General features: G+C 37.4%; 1 protein-coding gene across 2 annotated transcripts in view; it reads right to left on the reverse strand.

Annotated features, from left to right (window-relative positions):
* FAM3C (FAM3 metabolism regulating signaling molecule C) overlaps positions 1 to 24,009 on the reverse strand; it is a 57,698-nt gene that overhangs the window by 17,153 nt on the left and 16,536 nt on the right. For both annotated transcript variants that reach the window (XM_047841023.1, XM_047841031.1), the window contains exons 3-6: positions 23,005 to 23,109; positions 14,250 to 14,279; positions 13,482 to 13,605; positions 403 to 461 (exon numbers count right to left, since the gene is read on the reverse strand). In XM_047841023.1, the coding sequence (XP_047696979.1) occupies positions 403 to 461; positions 13,482 to 13,605; positions 14,250 to 14,279; positions 23,005 to 23,109 (318 nt within the window). The remainder of the gene's footprint in view (positions 1 to 402; positions 462 to 13,481; positions 13,606 to 14,249; positions 14,280 to 23,004; positions 23,110 to 24,009) is intronic.

The raw sequence follows: 24,009 nt of genomic DNA on the forward strand, positions 1-24,009 counted from the left end.
CATGATGAATGTGGATAATACTGAAAAGTTACAATTAATTTTTACTCTTCATTCCTCTCCCCACCCCTCCCATTAGTCCATCACCCTCTGTCATTCACACACCCTCATCATGTCAATCTATCTTCATTTTGTTAGATTCCACATTCCTCAGCATTCATCAATTTCACGTGGGAAGCTCTCCACACACTGCACAGCAAGTGGGAGGCTTCCAAGAAAGCATGCTATAATACTTGGACACCGAGTCTCCCCCTACAGGTGGTTTTTGTGGATGAGGGTGGGAAGAGGGCTTTAGGGTCAAGTGTGGCACTTTCTGACCTGATCCCTTGATATTAAGGTGCATTTTACTTTGGGCCACATGAGTATCCACTGATCACATCTGTAAGCTAAAATAATTATTCTTACCATTTGCCAAGGCAACATTGATCCCTCTTCCAACGTTATTCTTAACGCCACTCATTAAACTGAAGGGGAAAAGTCAAGACAAATTTAGAATTAGATATTGTAAATAAACCTAGATCAGAGAAATAAAGCCATGTGAAAAAAGAGTTGGGGATATTATATACACACACAATTGTTTAATAACTGCAGTGGAGATTAAAAGGTCTCTACTACATCACAGGAGACAGTCTAAATTTAAATAATTTTAAAGCAATGTCCTTAAGTAAGAATTCACAAATAGATATATTAAAATGTATCAGGGCCCAAATACTATTTTTTGCTGCTCTTTTGTGTGATGAAATGGCATTTTAGAAAATCTTTAAAACATGTGGACATTACGCACATATTTTGCACTATCCTCCATGGATCAAACAATAATCTCTTTTCTACTTTTTGCAATATCAATGTGACATGAAACAGAAGTGAGATGCTTTTATAATCTGAAAACCAGAATAATGGTGAACATCCTCTTAATCATTATCAATGTAAAATTTCTCTACACTCAGAAGAAGGAATCTTGTATGCATTTAATTGCGGCACCAAACCACACTCACTCGTACTGTTACAGCTGAGGTAATCACCATCCACGAGCAGCTTACAGACCACTGGGATACTGTGACATGGAAGGTAAGAGTGGAACACTGGCTTGTGTCGGTTCGGTTTGCTGAATCAGCATTATTACACTCAAACTGTAGGTGTCTTTAATTCTAGAAATTCAAGGTAATAGTGATACTGCCGGTGGTGTGCTGTTCAATGATTCACAACTGGTTTGCGGTTGGTGGAGAGGGGCAAGTATGCATATGTGAGAATACACACAGACACACACACACACTCACATGTGGTACATCTATACACACGCACACAGGGGCCTATGTTTATCATGAACTTTTCTGATATAAAAGATTTGTTCCACACAATTTCACAGGAAAAGCTGTAATACTCTACTACGAACCCCACGTGGCCAACTGATTCTCACAGAACGTGTTGATTTTCATAGAACTTATATCTGTAGCTAACCTATGTTGCAAGTGATGGATGAATGCAGTTTGAACACAAACCTTGGATGACATTTCATTTGAAGAGTAAGACAAAGGAAAAACTGAAATGATGAAGGTATATGTTGGAACTTCACTCGCCTGTCAATGATGTGAGTGATGTTTTTGTTGAAACACATATTAACTTTTAAATTACTAGAAGACAACTTCCTTCATTTTTTTGTGCTATTCACAATGTAAGAGTTACTGACATAATATACTTTTAATCTGTATAGTTAACATTTTCTTCCTCATTTTTTATTTTATTTTTTTTTTTGGGGGGACAGAGAGAGACAGAGCATGAACGGGGGAGGGGCAGAGAGAGAGGGAGACACAGAATCGGAAACAGGCTCCAGGCTCTGAGCCATCAGCCCAGAGCCTGACGCGGGGCTCGAACTCACGGACCGCGAGATCGTGACCTGGCTGAAGTCGGACGCTTAACCGACTGCGCCACCCAGGCGCCCCTTTCTTCCTCATTCTTAAGTCTAGACCTTGAGTCAGCAAACTTCTTCTATCAGGAGCCAGATAAGTAAACAGCAAGAGCAACCACTAAAAAAAGCTCTACAAAGAAATACACTCAAAAAACACTATAAATATATCAAAAAGAAATTTTAAAAAATGTTCATGGAACTCATAGGAAGCCAGTAAAAGAAAACAGGAAAAAAAAAAAAAAAAAGAGAGAGAGAACAAAATATAATAAAATGGCAGGCTTAAGTCCTAACATGTCAATAATTATAGTACGTGTAAGTAGTTTAAAGATACCAAATAAAGACAGAAATTGACACAGTGGATTGAAATAGGACCCAACTACGTGGTGTCTACAAGAAATTCTTTTGTTGAGGTACACTAGTATATAGGTATATTGAAGTATATTTTTAATTGACAAAAATTGTATTTATTTAAGTATACGATTTGATATACACTGTGAAATATTTACATCAAGCTAATTAACATATTCATCACCTTCATTACCACTTGTGTGTGTATGGTAAGAACACTTAAGAGCTACCCTCTTAGCAAATTTCAAGCAAACAATAAAGTACTGTAATATAGTCACATCATTGTATATTACATCTCAAGAACTTAATCATCTTGCATAACTGAAACTTGGTACCCGGTGACCAAAATCTCCCCATTTACTCTTCCCCTAAGTCCCTGGTACTCACTACCTCACTCTCTGCTTCTATGAATGTGACTATTTTAGATTCCACATAAGTGAGATCAGGCAGTATTTGTCTTTCTGCATGTGGATTACTTCACTCAGCATAATGTCCTCCAGCTTCATCCATGTTGTCACAAATGGCAGACTTTTCTTCTTTTATTTGCTCAATAATATTCCATTGCGCATATATATGCACCACATTTTCTTTATCCATTCATCTGTCCACCGACATTTAGACTGTTTCCATCTTACCTACTGTGAATAATGCTGCAGTGAACGTGAGAGTGGATACTTCTTCAAGATTCTGTTTTTATTTCCTTTGGACATACACCAAGAAGTGGGATTATTAGATAAGCCAGTTGTTTTTAATTTTTTCAATAACCTCCACCCTGTTTTCCATAATGGCTGAATCAATTTACATGCCCACCTACAGTGTAAAAGGGCTCCCTTTTCTTGACATCTTCATCAACACTTGATGAAGTGTTGACAATATCTGATATCTTCTGTCTTTTTGATGACTGCCGCTCTACCAGGTGTGAGGTGATTAACTCATTGCGGTTTTGATTCACATTTCCCTGATAATTAGTGACACTGAGCATCTCTTCATATACCTGTTGGCTATTTGTATCCTTTTGAGAAGTGTCTATTTAGGCCTTTCACTGATTATTTGATCAGGTTATTTGATTTTTTTGCTAGTGAGTTGTAGGAGTTCCTTATACATTTTAGATATTAAATATCCTAGCAGATAATATGGATTGCACATTTTCCCCCATTCTGTAGGTTGACTTTCTGTTCTCTTGATTGTTTCCTTTGTTGTGCAGAAGCTTTTTAGCTTGATGTAATCCCATTTGTCTATTTTTGCTTTTGCTGCCTAGGTTTTTGGTGTCTTATCCAAAAAAATTCACTGCCCAGACCAATGTCATAAAGGTTTTTCCCTGGATCTTCTTCTAGTAGTTTTATGGTTTGGGGTCAAAAAGCTCACTTAAAATATAATGATACAGGTAGGTGAAAAGTAGAAGAGTAGAAAGAGATAAATCACATAAACATTAATCAGAAGAACACAGCATTACTACTCAATAATAAAGAAATAATCCAATTTAAAAATGGGCAGGGTTTGAATAGACATTTCTCCAAAGATATGCAAATGGCCAACAAATAAATGAAAAGATATTAAAGATCATTAACCATCAGTGAAACGCAAATTGAAACCACAAGGTACCACTCAGCACCCGTTAGGACGGCTGTAACCAATAAGTTAGATAATGACAAGTGTTATATGTAAAAACTGGAAACCTGATCCACTGCTGTCAAAAGGCAAATTAGTGCAGCCACTTTGGAAAACACTCTAGCAGCTCCTCCAATAGTTAAGCATAGAATTACTATGTGAACCAAAATCCACTCCTAAGCATATATACAAGAAAAATGAAAACATGTACATACAAAACCTGTATACAAATATTTATAGAAACATTATTCATTATATAAAGAAGATGTGGTGTTATATATATAATGGAATATTATTCGGCCATCAAAAAGAAAGATATTTTGATATCTTCAATAATATGGATGGAGCTAGAATGTATTATGCTAAGCAAAATAAGTCAATCAGACAAAGACAAATACCATAAGATTTCACTCATATGTGGAATTTAAGAAACGAAACAGATGAACATAGGGGAAGGGGCGGTGGGGGGGGCGGTGCGGAGAGGAGGGAAGAAAACAAACCATAAGAGACTCTTAACAATAGAGAACAAACTGAGGGTTGCTGGAAGAGGAGTGGGTGGGGGGGCTGGGGGGGATGAGCTAGATGGGTGATGGGTATTAAGGAGGGCACTTGTGATGAACACTGGTGGTGTAAGTTAGCGATGAATCACTGAATTCTATTCCAGAAACCAATATTGTACTGTATGTTAACTACTAAAATTTAAATAAATTTTTTAAAGAAAGAAACATTGTTCACAATAGCCCAAAAGTGGAGACAAACCAAATGTCCATCAACTGATGAATGAATAAACAAAATGTGATACATGTACACAATGGAGAATGACTCCATCATAAAAAGGAATGAAGTACTAATCAAACCCTAATATGGATGAACCTTGGAAACACTGTGCTAAGTGAGGACACTGATGACAAAAAAGTTACCTATCATGTAAAACCTTCTATATAATATGTCCAGAAGAGGTAAATCTATAGAGATAGCAAATGAAGTGTGGCTACTTAGGGCTGGTGGGGGGCAGGGGAGAAGGGAGTGGAAGGGGATGGGAATGGGGTGGAAGGGCAATAGCTGAAGGACACAATTCCTTTCTGAGGTATAAAAATGTTCAAGGGGTGCCAGGTGGCTCGCTCGGTTAAGCATTCGACTTAGGCTCAGGTCATGACCTGATGGTTTGTGAGTTTGAGCCCTGCTCCAGAGCCTCTGTCTCCCTCTCTGCCCCTCCCCTGGCTCACGTATGCACACTCTCTCCCCCACCAAAAAACACCAAAAAAACAAAAACAAAAAAAAACCTGACTGTAGTGTACCTGTGAATACACTAAAAACCACTGACTGTATACTTTAAATGAATGAATTGTACAGCATGTGAATTATATCTCAATAAAGCTGTTTACACAAGGGAGTGGCTATATAATCATCAATTAAATAGACTTCAGAGCAAAGAAAATTACCAGAGACACAGAGAGAGACACATAATGATCACAGGGTCACTTTAGCAAGACACAGTAAACCTTAATGTGTATACAGCAAACAACTGAGGTACACACTATGTGAATCAAAACCAGACAGGAGAAAGAGACAAATGTACAGTTACACTTGGACATGTCAACAGCCCTCTCTCAACAACTGACAGACAGAAAATTACCAAAGGTACAGAAGAACTCAACCACAGCATTAACCAACGGGTCTACCTGACATTTAAAGAACATTCTACCCAACAAGGGCAGAATACACATTTTTTTCAAGTGTGCATGGAACATATACTAAAGGTAGACCATATCATGGGCCACAAAATAAACCTCAACATTTTTAAAAGAATTGAAATAATACCAAGTGTGTTCTCCAACCACAATGAAATCAGTAACAGAAAGATAACAGGAAAACCTCCAAACACTTGGAAACTAAAGAACATAGTTCTCAATAATCCACGGGTCAAAGAGGAAGTCTGAAGGGAAATTAAAAGACACACAGAAATGAATGCACATACAACTTATTAAAATTTGTGAGGCATAGCTAAAAGAGTACTGAGAAAGGAATTTATAGCACTCCATGCTTAAATTAAAAAAGAAAAAGCTTCAAATTAATCACCTAAGTTCCCATCTCAAGTAACCAAAAAGAATGCCATAAACCTAAAACAAGCAGAAGAAAAAAAATAAAATAAAAAGATGAGAAATCAATGAAATGAAAAGCTGGTTCTTTAAAAAGATCAATAAAATTAAACCTTTAGTAAGACTGACAGAGAAAAAAAGAGAAAACATAAATCACTAATACCAAGAGTGAAGTGGGATATCACTATAGACCCCGCAGACATCAAAAGGATAAAGACTATGAACAATTTTACACATGTGAATTTGACAACTCAAATGAGTTAGATCCAATTCCTCAGAATGTATAAACTAACACAACTCATCCATTATGAAATAGATCGTTTAAATAGTCCTGTAACTATTAAAGACAGTGAATTCATAGTTTATAAACTCACCTCAACAGAAAATCTCCAAGCCTAGATGGTTTCACTGGAGAGTTCTACCAAATGTTTAAAAAAAGAATTAACACTACTTCCACACAAACTCTTTCAGAAAATTTAATACTTCCAAATTTATTTTATAAAGCCAATATTACAATAATACCCAAACCAGAGTAAGACATTATAAGAAAACTACAAACCAACATTAATATACAGGCAAAAATCCTCATTAACAAAACATTTAGTAAGTAGAATTCAGCATTATATTAAAAAAAATCATGAACTATGACCAAGTCAGGCTTAGCCTACAGAAACACAGTTATTTCAATATTTGAACAATTGATATAATCTACTATATTAATAGGTTTAAGAAAAATCACATGGTCATCTCAATATAGAACATGCATTTGACAAAATTCAACACCCATTCATGATAAAAAGTCTCAAAACTCCGGTAATAGAGGACTTCCTAAACTTGATAGAGAACATCTTCAAAAATCTACACCTAACATCATACTTGACGGTGAAGGACAACACTTTCCCCTTAAAATGAGGAACAAGTCAAGTATGTCCATTCTTACCATTACTATTCAACATAGTACTGGAAATCCTAGCCAAAGCAAAAAACCAAGAAAAGGAAAGTAACAGAAGTAATAGAATTAGGATAAATTAATTCAGCAAGGTTATAAGATACAAGACCAACACACGAAAATCAACTGTGTCTACATACTAACAATGAACATATAAAAACCGGAATTAAAAATACAAAGACATCTACAATTGCTCAAAAAATGGGGACACTTAGGTATAAATCTAATAAAGTATGTATAGGACTTGTAAGCTGAAACCCACAACATGGTAATGAAAGATAACAAAGAATATTTAAAGACAAACGCCATATTCATCAACTGAAAGACTCAACATAGTAAAGATGGTCAATTCTCTCCAAAAATCAATATACAGATTTAACACAACTCCTAACAAAATCCCGGCAAGGTTTTTTGTATACAGAGGCAATGTTATTCTTTAATTTTTTTTATTTATTTTGAGAGAGACAGAGAGCACATGCACGTGTGTGTGGGGGGGCCAACGGGGGAGGGGCAGAGAGAGAAGGAAAGAGAGAGAAAATCCTAAGCAGGCTCCACACTGCCAGTGCAAGAGCCTGATGTGGGGCTCAAGATCATGACCTGAGCCAAAGTCAGATGCTTATCCAACTGAGCCACCCAGGTGCCTCAGAGGCAAGGTTATTCTAAAATGTATATGGAAAGGCAAAGAAATTAGAATAGCTAATTTTGAAAAGAAAGAAAGAAGGAAGGAAGGAAGGAAGGAAGGAAGGAAGGAAGGAAAGAAAGAAAGAAAGAAAGAAAGAAAGAAAGAAAGAAAGAAAGAAAGAAAATGGGAGGAATCATTCTATGCCACTTAAAGACTTACTCTATAACTATATAATCAAGAGCATGTGGTATTAGTGGATAAATTAGTGGATCAATGGAATGAATGGAGAACCCAAAACCAAGTGGAACAAAAAAAATGCACCAGTGGAAACACAGCCAACTTATTTTTTAACAAAGGAGCAAAAGCAATTCAATGGAGGAGGAAAGTCATTCCAACAAATTGTGCTGAAGCAACTAGATATTCATAGGCCAAAACTGAACCTCAACCTACATCTCGTACTTTATTCAAAGATTAATGTAGGATGGATCACAGATTTAAATATATAAACATAAAACATAAAACTAAAAGCTTTGGAAGATCATGCAGAGGAAAATGTTTGAAACCTACGGTTCGGTGAGTGAGTGACAGACATGACACCAATCCATAAACAACAAAGCACATCCATGAAAGAAAAATAAATCAACAGACTGGAACTTATCGAAATTAAAACCTTTGGCCGTACAAAACATCCTGGCGAAAGGGATGTCTAGATGAGCTATACACTGTAAGAAAATAGTCTCAAGCCACATATCTGACAATAGGATTCATACCTAGAATATATTTCAAAAACTCCCAAAGTGTAACAATAAAAAACAAACAAAAAGAACCTAATTAAAAGATGGACAAAGACATGAATAGATATTTCACTGAAGAAGATATACAGGTGGCAAAAAAAAAAAAAAAAAAAAGCACATTAAAAGATGTTCAGCATCACTAGCAATAAAATTGAGATATCACTACACATCTATTTGAAGAGCTAAAATAAAAAATAGTAATAGCACCAAATTCTGGCAAGTATATAGAGAAATTGGATCTCTCATACATTGCCAGTGGGAACGTAAAATGGTGCAGTCACTGTGGAAAATGTTTGGCAGTTTCTTACAGAATTAAACATATGCTTACCAAACACACCGGAAACGATGAAATTGTTTGCCCGAGCACAACAGGTGATGCATAAACTGTGTTGCATCCGTAACACAGACTATTACTCAGCAATAAAAAAGAAGGGATTTAACAGGCACCAATGTTTCAAGAGCATTATGCTGAGTGAAATAACCAATCTCATCTGGTCACATGTTGTATGATTCTATTTATATAGAATTCTCAAAACATCAAAATAATAGAAATGACAAACAGATTAGTGGTTGCCAGACGTCAGTGATGATGGAGGTGACTGTAACAGCATAGCATGAAAGAGCTCTTTGTGGAGATACAATAATTCTGTATCCCTACTGCTTACTGGCTACGTGTACCTACACGTGTCACAAAATGACACAGAACTACACATACACACACTGTACCAATGTCAATTTCCTGTTGTTGATGGTGTACTCTAAGATATAACCATAGGGGAAACTGGGTATAGAGTATGCAGGATGACTCTGTATGATCTTTGCAATCTCCTGTGATTTCTGTAATTATTTCAAAATAAAAAGTTTAAAAAAACCCTCTACTTGAAGATTCATACAGGAAAAGTATAAAAATCTTATTTTGAAGAGCTTAGTAGCATTTAACTATTTATCTACCCATACGGGTTACATATCTGCCTTCAAAATCCCACTTTTCATTCTCTAAAATTTACATGTAATAAAGCATAGACTTTTTTCACAAGCAGTTCTGAAAGGTGAGTCATAAGGAAACCCACTAAAAGTGCTGCCCAAAAGAGGGAATTTCAAAATGTATTTGCTCTGCTCCCTTCAGAAATATGTGAGATAAGTAAACTCCATCATTAATGTTAAGAAGCGATAGTGTGATTAACCTGTTACATTAATAATTAAGTATCACAGTGTCTTCTCCAAGTAGAATCATCATGGGGTTAGTTATGCTGCTGTGTCTTTCACAGAGCTAGGAAATAAAAGCCACAAAGAAGCACTATGCCATAGGCTTCCCACAAGAGGGCAGTAGCTAATCGATTTTTAACAAGGAATTCAATCAGGGAAAACCTGCAATAGCAAATGACCAACTACTCAAGATTTTTAAATGTATAAAGGCTACTTACTCCCTCTTACTCACACAATTTGAAATATTTTATCTTTCACGAATATGAAGGTTCCCCCTACTACCATTCCACACCTCCAGACAAAAATCTAAAGAAAATATTACATAATCTATAGAAAGATTGTACATCTTTGAGCACAGTTTTGCTTCAAATACCTACTCTATGTTTTAACCGCTACATCTTAAAATGGTTAGTTTAGAGCAGGCTTTAACAAACCTATAGCCCACAGGACAAATCTATCCAACTGCTTGGTTACTTTTGTTTTATCATTTATGAGCTTAGAATGGTTTTTGTATTTTTAAATGGTTATATTTTAAATGATTTTTTTAAGTACTTATACACTATCCTTGATTTTACCTCTTGATCCTCACAGCCAAAAATACTATCTGGCCTCTCGATGTACACATCTCTGAAAATCATTGCTGTATATTCCTATACCAAACATTAAGACCACAATAAAAGGTGAGGTGTTATCCTAATATCAATGTCATATAAACTGAAATCAGATGAGTATATGCCTAAAATAAGAGCTATACCTTGAACATAAGTAAATTCTATGGGCTCTCTAATGCAAAATAAAAAGAAGCTACAATTCCTGTAGTGTGTGACATTTGATGTTTATCCCCAGGATTTTCTATTACAAACTAATGAGAAGTCTGAAATTTACGTTAATCTCCGTAATGTATCTTGATGCATCCAACCTGTCCTTAAAGCCATAACCACCACCCTGATCTTAACTATCCTCTTTTGTCTGTACTGAGGTTTCTCAAATTTAGTCTATGATGACATTATGGACCTGATAATTCATGTGTAAAGGCTGCCTGGCTTCACTGGAGGGTGTTTAAGAGCATCCCAGTCTTTACGAGTACTGCCTCTATAGCTATACCATCCCATAATGTCTATAGACCTTGACAAATGTCCCACTGAAAAGCACTGATCTGAACTAGTGGTCTCCGAAATGAGTGTGCAGGTACTCAGGACATGTGCAGGAAAATAGTAAAGTTTCTATTTATGTATTTTTACTGTCTACTTATATATTTAGTGAATACACATGAAAAAAACCTCTGTTACTACTGGGAGGAGGGGCAGTATCAAAGAACCTTGGCAGTGATGGCCTTCCAACTGTTCTAATCATTTTACACATCAGTCAGGTAATTTTTTCAACATCAATGAAATCATGACATGCCAGAATCTGAAAACCTTCAATGACTCAACACTCAGAAAGGGACACTGGGGCACCTGGCTGGCTCGGTCGGTCATGAGTTCAAGCCCGATGTTGGGTGTAGAGATTACTAAAAAAATAAACTTAAAAACAAAAAGAAAGAAAAGACCTCACCTCTTTACCTTCATGACCCTTCAGCTGCTACTGCGCTGGCCCTCATTCCTCAATCTCATATCACTCATCCCCAAGAGTCTTCGTCACCCAGCTCTGCACAGCTTGTGCCACAGTTTGCGATGACTGATGTGCATTTACTCCTTAAATGTCTGTCTCTCCTACTAGACTGAGTTTCATGACAGCAGGGACTATGCTCAATAAATGCTTGCTGAATAACTGAACGAATGATGCTAAGGAAGTCAGGGTCTTTGTTTAAATTCTTTGTTGCAACAACTTTCAATACAGAAACAGAACATACGAGACAAAGTACTGGACTGTGAACTGTCCCACGGTTTTTTCAGTAGGGATCCCTGAACAATTATTCAGTTCTTCTTGAAGACTAGATTTTGGGGCTTCATGCATAGCTCTAAAATCCCATCAATTATTTAATTTCTCCTGAGTATCAGAATGATTCCTGAAATGAGGATGGATGGGAGGCCTGCTTCAATTTTACAGTTACAGAAACTGAAATACAAATTCCACATGACATGCCCACCATGCCAGAACCAAATTCTTTGGCTAGGAGCCTAGTATTTACTGTGCCAAATTCCACTGCCTCTATATATACTCTCTTCTTTTTGACCTATACAATCTATAAATAGAGAACCTGCTGGTAAAACAACTTTGATCTCTTCTTCGCATTAAAACTAACATGCTTCATGGGGGGAGCGGGGTGGCAGAGGAAGTCTCCAAAGAAAGTCTACCATGGGCTAGGCATTCTAAGAGAAATTCCTACCTATGATTCCGAATCAAACTTGAGGCCTCCTTAGCCAAATAAGGTGAAAAGGGGAACGGAAACATTCTAAGTTAGTGGGAAGAGTATGATTTAATGTAAAATCTGCAAACTTCTAAGTTTGTTGAACTTCTAACATCCAAGTTCCTTGTTACATAATTCAGTAAAATAGGACTATTATGGGAAGTCAGAAGACAGTGATGGATTAACAATGGATTATAACTAGCATGAGGGAAAAGAAAGGAAATGAGCAGGAACTTTAAAGATCATCTAGCTCAAGCCTTTAATTACAAGAAAAGCATTATTCTAAGAGGCTAAATAATGTCCATAGCTAACTGAAAAAGGGCTTAGGATAAAAATTCAAGAGCTTCTACATCAAAAAGAAAAGACACACAGGGGCACCTGGGTGGCTCAGTCAGTTGAGTGTCTCTTGATTTCTGCTCAGGTCATGGTCTCATGGTTCATGGGATTGAGACCTGAGCCCTGTGTTGGTCTCTAGGCTGACAGCATGGAGCCTGCTTGGAATTCTCTCTCTCCCTCTATGGCCCTTCCCCATGTGTGCCCTAAAATAAATAAATAAAGTTAGGGGGAAAAAAAAGACACAAACTGCAGGGAGAAACTGCTTCTGTTTCCTCCTACTATAAAATTAACTCTTTATTCTACATAATTAATGGCATGTCTATTATTTTCACATGAAATTTAAATAAGCTCATGTATTTAATTTTCCAAGAAAGAGCAGATTAAAAGCAACCAACTGAAAGCGGGCCTTGTGATTTCGGAGACACAAACTTCACCTACAAGTGACAGTCAACACTACTTAAGAACTGTAGAGCATCTGAGTATAGAAAACCATTCAGCTTAGCGGCAAACAGTTCAGTATCACAACAGGCTTGAGGTTATTACTGGATTATTTCACACGTCAACAAGCAGCATTTGGACATTTAAAACAAAAGATGTTTTTCTTTTTTCCGATTAATTGCAGGCTCTGCACTGTCAGTGTAGAACCTGATGTGGGGCTTGATCTCGTGAACCATGAGATTGTAACCTGAGCTGAAGCCAAGAGTCAGAGGGTTAACCGAATGAGCCACCCTGGCGCCCCAAAATGAAAGATGTTTGTAAGATAAAGCGTTCATTATCTAGGGCAGTGCTGTCAAAAGGGACTTTTTTCAAGGGTGGAAATGCTTTGTGTTCAGTTTGATAGGCACAAGCCATGTATGGCTACTCAGTACTTGAAATCTGGCTCGTTGACTGAGGAACTGAACTTTTAATTTTAATTAATGTAAATGAATTAACCTTCCCCCTACTATTTAAGAATCAGAATTAAATAGTCACATGTGTCTATGCCTCCAGATGGGACAGCACAGATCTAGAGAATTCACACGGAGGAAGTCCCTCATCTTTACGTGAAGCTAGACAAATGTTGTGTTCTTATGTCACTCTAATATGAAATCTCAGAATTTTAAGACTCTTTAAACGTGTGGGAGAAAAAAACTGTGTAATGAAAACTGAAATCACTTTTCTTTAGTAAAACATGCCCAATACATTTTCCAAAGATCCATTAGACTCAGGTTCAATTTGCTAAAATTTACTGGCACGCCAGATACTTCCAAACTGGTAAATACTTACACATTGTCTTCCAGACAGATTTTGGGTCCCACCACATTGGCTGCTCCACTTGCCATTTTAAAAGCAAAATGCTTCTCAGGGCAAGCTTTTGAGATTCCACATTTATATCTGGGAGGTTTTGTAGCTTTGGGGAGAAAAATTTTTTTTAAAGTGTTAATAGACTCTAGAGTCAGTTTGTTTCAGGTCTTAAACCAAAAAGAGCATTATGTAAAAACACTGAGATATACATATCTTAAAATACATGCCTTTTTTTTACCCTGAGGGTTTCAAAGAACCTCAAAACAAAACACTGAACCTCCTGGGAAACAAGCTAATAACTGACATAAATATATCAGTTGATCTTGATGAAGGTATATGTATTTTATCTAATTATTTTTATTTTTAAAATTCAGTACAGGAGAGGTTTTGAATTGTTACTTTACACTTCTAGTTAGTTCATGCACACACAACACATGGTTACCTCTAGAACCAGTAAAAAGCCTAACACATCACTGAGTATCTGTTTACGTTCTAGTTCTAACGAGGAATTCTTTTACACATTTTCTGCACTTATATTACTGAATCTAAAAAATGTTAACAAAATATCCATTATGAATACTATTATATACGTAGAATGCTGAGCTATTCAAATAGCATCCTTATAACTTTAAAAATTTCTAAATCGATTTTGCTCACATTGAAATATCCCCATTGTTTGAATGTAAGTGCTCATACACATAGGATAAAATAGAATAAACCATCTGCAAAATATTGAGATGCAATACTTACAACGCACTGCCGTGTCCAATGCTGACCTTGCTAGGAAAAAAAAGAAAAAGTTATCTTTGCTAGAAGGAATAAAGCTGTTGGCAAGTATCCACATATTAAACATATTTGGCACTAACAGGACTATAAAAATGAAAGTGCTTGAATTATTGCTCAGTATACAATAAATAAAACAGACTACTGCTCTAGAGAAAAAGTGAAAAAGTGACTTCAGGCTACAAAACTCATTATAAACAATTATGCAGAGGAATTATGGATGGTAGTATTCTACTACTGATAGAACACTTTATTCTTATCTTTACATTTTATTTTTATTTCTACTTATAAATTTAAGTCCCAATCAGAAAGTTACTCTACAAATTTAACTTCTTTTTAAATTTATTTTTCAATTTTTTGCCAGCTTTCTCGAGACATAATTGACATGTAACACTGTATAACTTTAGGCATACAACATGTTGATTTGATACATGCATAAACTGCTAAATGATAACCGTTATATATTAGCTACCACGTCCATCCCATCACATAGTAACCATTTCTTTTTTGTGGTGAGAACATTTAAGATTTACTCTCTAATCAACATTCAAGTATACAGTAGTATCACATACTAGTTAGTATTAGCTATGATCACCTCGCTATATTAGATTCCCAAACTTTTAAATCTTATAACTGGGAGTTCAGACCCTTTGAGCAATGTCTCCCCTTACCTCCTTCCCAACCCCTGGTAACCACTATTTTAATCTGTTTCTCTGAGTCTGTCCTTTTTAGATTTCACATATACTTGATGCCATACACTATTTCAAACTTCTCCTTAAATGACTTTAAGTATATACTTGTCGACTATTACAGTGTTTAAAAGTGGCTGCTGCCTAGGGGCACCTGGGTGGCTCAGTCGGTTAAGCGTCAGACTTCAGCTCAGGTCAGGATCTCACAGTTCATGGGTTCAAGCCCCATGTTGGGCTCTGTGCTGACAGCTCAGAGCCTGAAGCCTGCTTTGGATTCTGTATCTCGCTCTCTCTCTACCCCTCCCCTGCTCATGCTCTGTCTCCCTCTGTCTGTCAAAAACAAAAAAACGTGAAAAAAAAACTTTTTTAAGTGGCTGCTGCTATAGGGTGCTGTGTACACACGCATATGAAATGCTGGAGAATATACATGAAATGGTCTAGGCTAGGTGGGTAGGCTAGGAGATCTGGGGGGTGGAAGAACATAAGATGGTGGTGGTGGTGAGGAACTCAATTTCTCTAAAATAGAAGTGTACTGGGCATATTTAAAAAAAATTAAGGTCAGTTACCAAGACTGTTATAATTTATTGGCTCAAGGAAGCAAGAATCTTGTGATCAAATCTTAACTTTAATGAAGTAGATCGCAATCTAGCCACCTACACTAAGAGCTTTTTAAAAGCACTCGCATCTGATCCCAGCCTAGGGGATTCAGTTTAAATCATCAACAGTATTGTGGGCAGCCATTTCCTGATTCGGCTAATAAGCATGCAGTGTCATAAATATTTGCCAGCTGTTTGACTATAAATAGTCACTTGGTTTTTAGTTCTGTATTATTTTAGATGATTGAGAATTTCCTGTAAGTCCAGAACTCAAAGTGGAGAACAGAAAGTTAAAGCTGAAAAATAATATGCAAATGTTTAAAAAGAGAAAAATGACCAAGTAAGTGAAGGCTCACTAACTCTATAAAACACTGAGAATATTATATGCCCCTGAAGTCACAAAGGAAGTGGAGTAACGTGGGGAAAGTCTAACGCATGAAATAAAGCAGAAAGCAAACCTTGTCTGTAAGTACGAAAAAAAATTCACGGATAAGGACAAAGACTTAACAAAAACAAATGACCAGTTAGTATATTAGAGTACTGGGACTACTGAGCTCATTCTTTCAATTTCCTTCATTATGTCATAAAAGTAAGGGAAATATCATTCTAGAGATCATCTGGTCCAATGTTCTCACTTGTGTAAATAAGGAAAGGAAAGCTGAGACAATGATTAACAACCAGTGATTAGCAGCATGAACACTAGACATTCTCAATTTCACTTCTGTCCTGAATAAACACATATTTGCAGACTCAGGTGTTAAGATATTTACAGAAGAACACTGTTCAATCAGGAATTCTGGTATACCTAACTTATGGTAACAAGATACAGGGAAAACTCGGGGATCAGAACAGGGGTGATATAACATAGCTCATTCACATATGCTGGGCAATCTATCCACCAAGTACTTTTGCATGCATTACTGACTTAATCATCATCTCTGTTTCAAAAACAGAGAAACTGGGAACCCAGAAGTTTACTGATTTGATTTGTTCCAAGACATAATTAATAATTGGCAGAGCTAGTTTTCAAAGTCATATCTCACCCAAACTCATATTGCATTGCAAAATGGGAAATGTCTGAGGTCTTCTGATCACATGTATAAAAAACTGCTCGTCCTGCTCAGATCAGGAAGCCAGAATAGGGAGCTTTAAGAACAAACCTTCTGACTGAAGAGGGTTCAAGATTTGAGACAAAGTGTCCACAAGGACAGGGACATTGCTAAAGGAATCCAGGTTAAAAAGGGCACCTCTGTAGTCACTACAAAGGTAATGACTGGGTTTGAAACAAGTAGACCAGTTCAGAACAACTAAGGAAGCAACACTGATGGGACTTGGCAATGGAACAGATGGAGGAATGGTGGAAAAGGAGGAATCAAGTTTACCTCTTGGACATTTGGCTTTAGAAGCTTTCATTTATTCGTTCATATGAACCAGTGAACAAAAACACCATCTCCACACTCAGGTAGATGCTCATCATCTAGTGAGGAGCTAGATATAGGGGATGGATGATGAGTTCTGTGCTGGACTTGCAAATTTTAGATTCTTGGAGAAGATCCAAGTGAGAAAGTCTAAAAGCCAGCTCTAAATGAGATCTGGGATGAAGATACAAACTGGAAAGTTAACAAATGATGAGGCCACCCAGAGAGAGGATTTAAAGTCAAAAGGGTGATGAGAAAATTTCAGAGACATCAGTAATCAACTGATACTCAGAGAAAGAAGAGTGTGGCTGAGGAAAGAAAGGCAAAGGGAAAGCCAGGGATGAGCCAGTAAAATGGTCAAACTAGTTTGCTTGTAGAATTTAAGAGATTAAAAAAAAAAAAAAAAAGTAAAGGTTATTCAACTGAAAAAACGTTACTGGGATAGGATTTTGAGAAAACCAGTTCTTCAATCATCAGGCTTTTAAATGCATAATATCACTCCATTTACTTTAAGAGTAAGGAGAAAAGTCGCTAAAGGTTTAAAAACAAACAAACAGGGGCTCAGTCCGTTAAGTATTCGACTTCAGCTCAGGTTCATGAGTTCAAGCCCTGCATGGGGCTCTCTGTTGCCAAGGCGGAGGCACTTCGGATCCTGGGTCTCCCTCTCTCTCTGCCCTTACCCTGCTCGCTCTCACTCTCTCTCAAAAAATAAACTTAAAAAAAATTTTTTTAATGTTTGTTTATTTTTGAGAGAGGCAGAGACAGAATGCAAGTGGGTTAGGGGCAGAGAGAGAGGGAGACACAGAATCTGAAGCAGGCTCCAGGCTCTGAGCTGTCAGCGCGGCTCGAACCCACGAGCTGTGAGATCATGACCTGAGCCAAAGTCGGACGCGCAACTGACTGAGCCACCCAGGCGCCCCTCAAAAAATAAACTTTAAAACAAACAAAAAAGTCTCGTGAAAGACTTTTCTCTCCAGACCAGATGAAAGCTAATTTTTGTCTAATATTTATCAAAACCCAAAGCCCTCTACTAGGTCTGCAATCCTGAGAATTTAACACCTGGAGGTCAAACAGGTAAATTTTCACAAATAAAACAGAACGTTTTCCACTTGCAGTATGGGCACAGCATACTAATAAAAAGCCCTCCTTTCCTGTAACTTGTAATCATCAAACTACCTTGATAGCTTTAATTCTTAATTTCTTTCACTATATACAACTTTTCACTTTAAGGAACAATAGTAAATCTTTTTGATTTGGTTTCTTTTTTTTTGGGGGGGGGTTAATTTTTCATGTTAAGAAAATAAACAGCCAGGAATCATTTTATTTTTATGGTGGAAAAATTATCACGAATTACTCAAGATTTAATTGCATCAAGATAAATAGACTTTTGTATGGTTTAGATAAGACATACCTTTGGACAGTTAAATAAGCTGACTGCTAAATCTTTTACATCAGCTGAGCTTAATTTTCACATTACCAGCTATTTTTATGGCTTACGTAATCACTGAACAATTTTTTTCAAAAATCATTTAAAATAACTGAAAAACAAAGGTCTGCAATATCTACGAAATAAGTAACATATCAATTAGAATTACCTTCTTCAAGAAAAAGGTTAATGGTTTAATCATAATTATCTACTCTCATCAGATGAGCTGAGAAAATGGATCCACTTGGAAGTTCTGTTTCATATCTGGTTTCAATCAATGAACGTCTTTCAACAAGTCAAACTACAGAAATCAGAACTATTTTGTACTTAAGTTTTTAAGAACGTCAAGTAATTTATGTATATACCATTTCAGTGGTTTAAGTCTGAAAGGGTAAAAATTCATCAACTCAACAGAACAGTAAGTCCTGACGGCAGCAACGTGTGCAATAATCTGGTCTGTGTTCAGTATATTTACTAGTTGTTAAGTATCCACCCTGACAACGAACCACTGTGTGAAAACGCAATCATAACTAAAACTCACGGATTGTATCCATGTTGCTATCCTGGTTGTGACACTAGGGGTAGTTCTGTAAGATGTTACCAATATGAGAAACCGTGTAAAGGGTATGCAGGATCCCTCCATATTATGTCTCACAAATACATGCAAATCTACAATTATCTCAATAAGTTTTGTACAAAAACTTGTTTTCAAAAAAAATCACAATGTATTTTAGTAATTTCAACTATACTTCTGAGCAAAATTTTTCATTCTTCCTTTCTAGAAATAAGATCATTTTATTTTTCTAAAAAAGTACTATATATCCAACCTGAAACTAAATTTATAGACACTATCAAGCTATTTATATCAACAGTAGAAAAATGAAAAAATTCACCACCAAAAGAAGTACAGTTCATGTCACGAGACCCCCCCTCCCAATATACTGATTATAGAAATAACTCTAATGTTGGGTTAAACTTGTTACCCTTCGGTGAATGGAGTTAGATGCTAAGCAAATGGCAAAAGACAACCATATCTCCATCTTTACTCAATTATTCTGAAATGAGAATTAAAATACAACAAGCAAATTAAATTTTCACCAACTCAATAAACTGGAATCCAATAAGGTTTTGTGGATACAGTGTACAACTTCAGTCACAACAACAAAATAAGCCATCTTCCCTAAGAATGAGTAAGTCAAATAGCTAAAACACACACAATAAAACCTTGCAGTTCCCAACATTAAGAAAAATCAAAATGAAAATGAAGAGACAACTATCCTAGTTAAAGTAGCTCAGCATTTGTTCATAGGTGACTACTGGTGGCTTTTCAACTAATATAGCTTTGAATGAATCCCACTCTTCCTCTCCATGTCAAAGTACTAATCCTTGGTCAACTACATTCATTCTCCATTCAATCAGCGTGGACGTTCTACACGTACGACCCAGCGCTAGATGCTGGGTGAAGCACCAAGATACTATTGCCCTCAAGATTCATTCTCTAGTAAGGGGAGACAGATATATGAAAAATAGAAGAAATTCTCTGATGTAAGGCAGAACAACATCAGTGCCAAATTGAGATACAAGTACTATGCATTAGAACACACAGTTCACAAAAAGAAGTAATACATTCTAATAGGAAAAGAGGGAGGTTCAACTATAATTTCTCTCAAGAAGGGGCATTTATGCAGTTTCGAAAAATGAGAAGGATTAACAGACGAAGGAGGGGATAAGAAAAACGTGCTCTGTGAGGAACCAGCATGAGCAAGGTGGGGATATGGAAGGACAAGGTATGTTGTCTGTAGATCCTGTGCAGACTGGCACAAGCAAGAGTGAGACACGGCTCGGGGGGGGGGGGGGGGGGGGGGGGGGGGGGCGGGAAAAGAGAAGGTGAGAAGGGCAGAGGCAGGGTGGGGGTTTGAGTGGGCCTTAGATTTTACTCTCTCATAGTCAGAAGCACTAAAGGTTCATGAGTGTTATTAACCTTCATGAGTGCCGGAAAAGGTTCATGAATGCCGGAACTGCTCCGGCAGCGATGAAACGGGCAGATACCTGGGATGAGAAATAGACATGGAACATCCCTGTGATGTTTGAATAGACAGTCCAGACTAGAGACGAAGACCCAAACCAGGGCAAGCGCTAGGCTTCACCCAAGCCTCTTCCCTCTGAAAACAGCGGGCCTTTCCCCAAAGTAGTTTTTCACATGTACCAATGGTCCCACTGCCTTGCTTCTCTCAAGGATCCTCCTTTTCTTGCTTGTTCACTCTCATCCCACTGATTTGTAATTCCCTGAATCTTTCCCCAAAGCCTAGAGACAAGTGAGACTCTACATTACTTCACAAAAAACAAAACAAAACAAAACACTTAACCTGCTTCTGCCTCAAGCTACCATCCCATAACCTTCTTCCCTTACCATCAACCTTTCTTATGTGAACTGGTTACACACTGTTTCCCCAGCAACACTGAACGAGTCCTCAAGGCCTTCAGTGTTTTTCTGCCCCTTATTCAACTACAACCAGCTGTGCTCCCAAAGGACACCAGCCTGGCCTCTTAGTAGTAACAGAAGTAGACAGACCAGAAGTAAAGTCAAATGTCACTGTACTCTGTAATGACTACTCCATGCTGGATCCCGGATGCTTCATGTTAAAACAGGTGCTGAAAAATAGATGGTTCCAGAGAAAAATAGACAATATACTGAGAGGAATGTTGAAGGGGGTGGGGGAGATTCCAAAACTGGAGAAGATGAAGATTTTATTTTTTTTAATTTTTTTTTAACGTTTATTCATTTTTGAGACAGAGAGAGACAGAGCGTGAATGGGGGAAGGTCAGAGAGACAGAGAGGGAGACACAGAATCTGAAACAGGCTCCAGGCTCTGAGCTGTCAGCACAGAGCCCAACGCGGGGCTCGAACTCACGGACTGTGAGATCATGACTTGAGCCAACGTCGGACGCCCAACCAAGTGAGCCACCCAGGCACCCCGAAAAGATGAAGAGTTTTAAAAAGATGGCCTGAAGGAGTATGACTACAATTATCTCTTTGAGAGATCATTAGTGTAGGAGAGAACTCCAGCAGATCATAGATCAGTGTATTGAAACTACTTGGGAGTTTACAAGACAGAATTCAGTGCAATACAAGAAGTACTTTTAAGTAGTTATCGGAAGAAAAGTCACCTGAAAACGTTTATACAGAAACTGATGATTACACATCAGTATTGTCTAAAGCCTCACTACTCAGTATATGGTGTCTGGGTACCAACCTCAGCATCACCTGGGAGCCTGTGAGAAATGCAGTCCTGAGAGGGCCCATCCCAGACACTGAATCTGAATCTGCATACCAAGACTCCCTGGAGGTTCTTTTGACATTAAAACTGGAGAACCACCGGTTTAAGGGAGTCTTGAAACTAGATGTGAGAGGGAGTAAATGAGGTATTGGGATCCCTTTCAAATATTAATTTATGGAAAGCAAAACTCATTATTCCAGAGATCTCAAAGTTATTTCATCTGATTTTTGCCGAATGGGTGAAAATACTATTTCTGGGTTTCACAGTCTCACATTTCACACATAATTTTTGTAATTTTTTAAAAAAATGTTTATTTATTTTTGATAGATAGAGACATAGTGTGAGTAGGAGAGGGGCAGAGAGAGAGGGAGACACAGAATCCGAAGACAGGCTCCAGGCTCTGAGCTGTCAGCACAGAGCCCGATGCAGGGCTTGAACTCACGAACCACAAGTTCGTGACCTGAGCTGAAGTCGGACGCCTAACTGATTGAGCCACCCAGGTGTCCCTTTAATTTTTTTTTAATGTTTACTTTTGAGAGAGAGACAGAGCATGAGTGGAGGAGGGGCAGAGACAGAGAGGGAGAAACAGAATCTGCAACAGGTTCCAGGCTCTGAGCTGTCAGGACAGAGCCTGACACAGGGCTCGAACTCAGGAACGGTGACATCATGACCTGTGTCGAAGTCGGATGCTTAACTGACTGAGCCACCCAGGTGCCCCCACACCTAATTTTTTAATACTTTAAACAATGCTTCATCCAGAGCTTACTGTAACATTTCAACAGTTAACTTATTTTATTGACTTAAGAATTTTGTTAAACACTGAGTTAAGGTGGCTTACAACGGTGTGTTTGCAACATAGCATTAAATAAATGGATAAAGAGAAAAATAATGCAGAAGGAATTAAATAAGGGTAGGAATACAAGATGGATTTCAATGGCTGCTATTTACAATGCATTGTCATGACTCCACTTGCCATCTGAGGGCTAGATTTGGTTCCAAGTTCTCTATCAGCTAATTCAAATACTGTGTGATAGCTTCTAGAATGTTCGCTCAGAATGCCATGATTAATGTCCTAGACATGAATGAAACAGACCCCATTAATATATTCAGAATGGTGAGCAGAAGATTCATACTTTATATTGGATTAATTTTAAGGCTTTCCACTGTGTATTTTAGATATTCTAAGGGATCACACTTATTGATATAATTATATCTTCTTTTCTAGACAGACTAGACTCAATATTGATAACTGGTAACAATTTACAGACAACCAATCGAAAATAAAATTTAAGAAAGGGGAAAAAATGGAACTTACCAAATAGATTTCCTAAACTTGCATCCATTTTTATTTCAAATACTTGAGAAATAACATAAAATGTCAGTAAAAATACTGCCACGGCTACCACCAACTTTGCAGCACCTAGATAAAGGGGAGAAATAATTCAGCATGAGCTTATGAGCCCAGAGAACTTTAACTAGTGCATTTCACGAAAAATTTAAGTTTATAAAGAAATTTCTTAAACTAATAAAGTTTATGTATTGGATCTTAATTTTACTTGAGTTACAAGAAAAACTGTATAAGCAATCCACTGAGATAAGGGATTTTCCTGTTCAAAGAATTATCAGATTGGCTAGCAACCCAGACATAGGACTGCTTGAGTCATCTGCCTAGTTTTCTCCTGCCAAAAAAAAAAAAAAAAAAAAAAAAAAAAAATCTGCTCCCAAGTGCTGGCTGACTATACGAAAGTACCAAAGTATCACGGCTAATGGAACACCATCACCAAGCATGTTGGACGACACATTCCTAATCCTGTTCACATATAAAGGGCAATACTATACAGGGATAATACAAAAACACCAGACCTTATGGAGATCCAAGGCAACTAGCAGGATGCTCACTAAGCAAGGAACTCTCTAGTGAAATGTACCAGTTTACTGTCCTATCACCAACCAACATATCTCTTAGAGCAACACAAGTGCTCCTGACATGGCAAACAAGAGTGTTCCTCCTCAAACTGAATACCAGTTTAAGACAGGCCTTCTCCAGTCCTAGAGGACTTAATTTGGCAGCTATGACACACGCTTTGTAACGTGGTTCCATGATAAGCCCTGTGAAGACACACTCGTACCCTTTCATACCTTTCTAACTTTATTTCTGGGTGTCTCACAAATAGTTAGCACTGCCAGGTATTAGCTAACTGTTTCATAGGAATTGAGGATTTGTCTTTTTCTCCATAGCTAAGCAAATCTAGGAAAGAAAAAAAACACTGCAAGACAGGAAAGGAAATGGAAAATGACAGGAAAGAAACATCTTCCTCTT

The sequence above is a fragment of the Prionailurus viverrinus genome, chromosome A2 (genome assembly GCF_022837055.1).
Source record: "Prionailurus viverrinus isolate Anna chromosome A2, UM_Priviv_1.0, whole genome shotgun sequence".
NCBI classification, from domain to species: domain Eukaryota; kingdom Metazoa; phylum Chordata; class Mammalia; order Carnivora; family Felidae; genus Prionailurus; species Prionailurus viverrinus.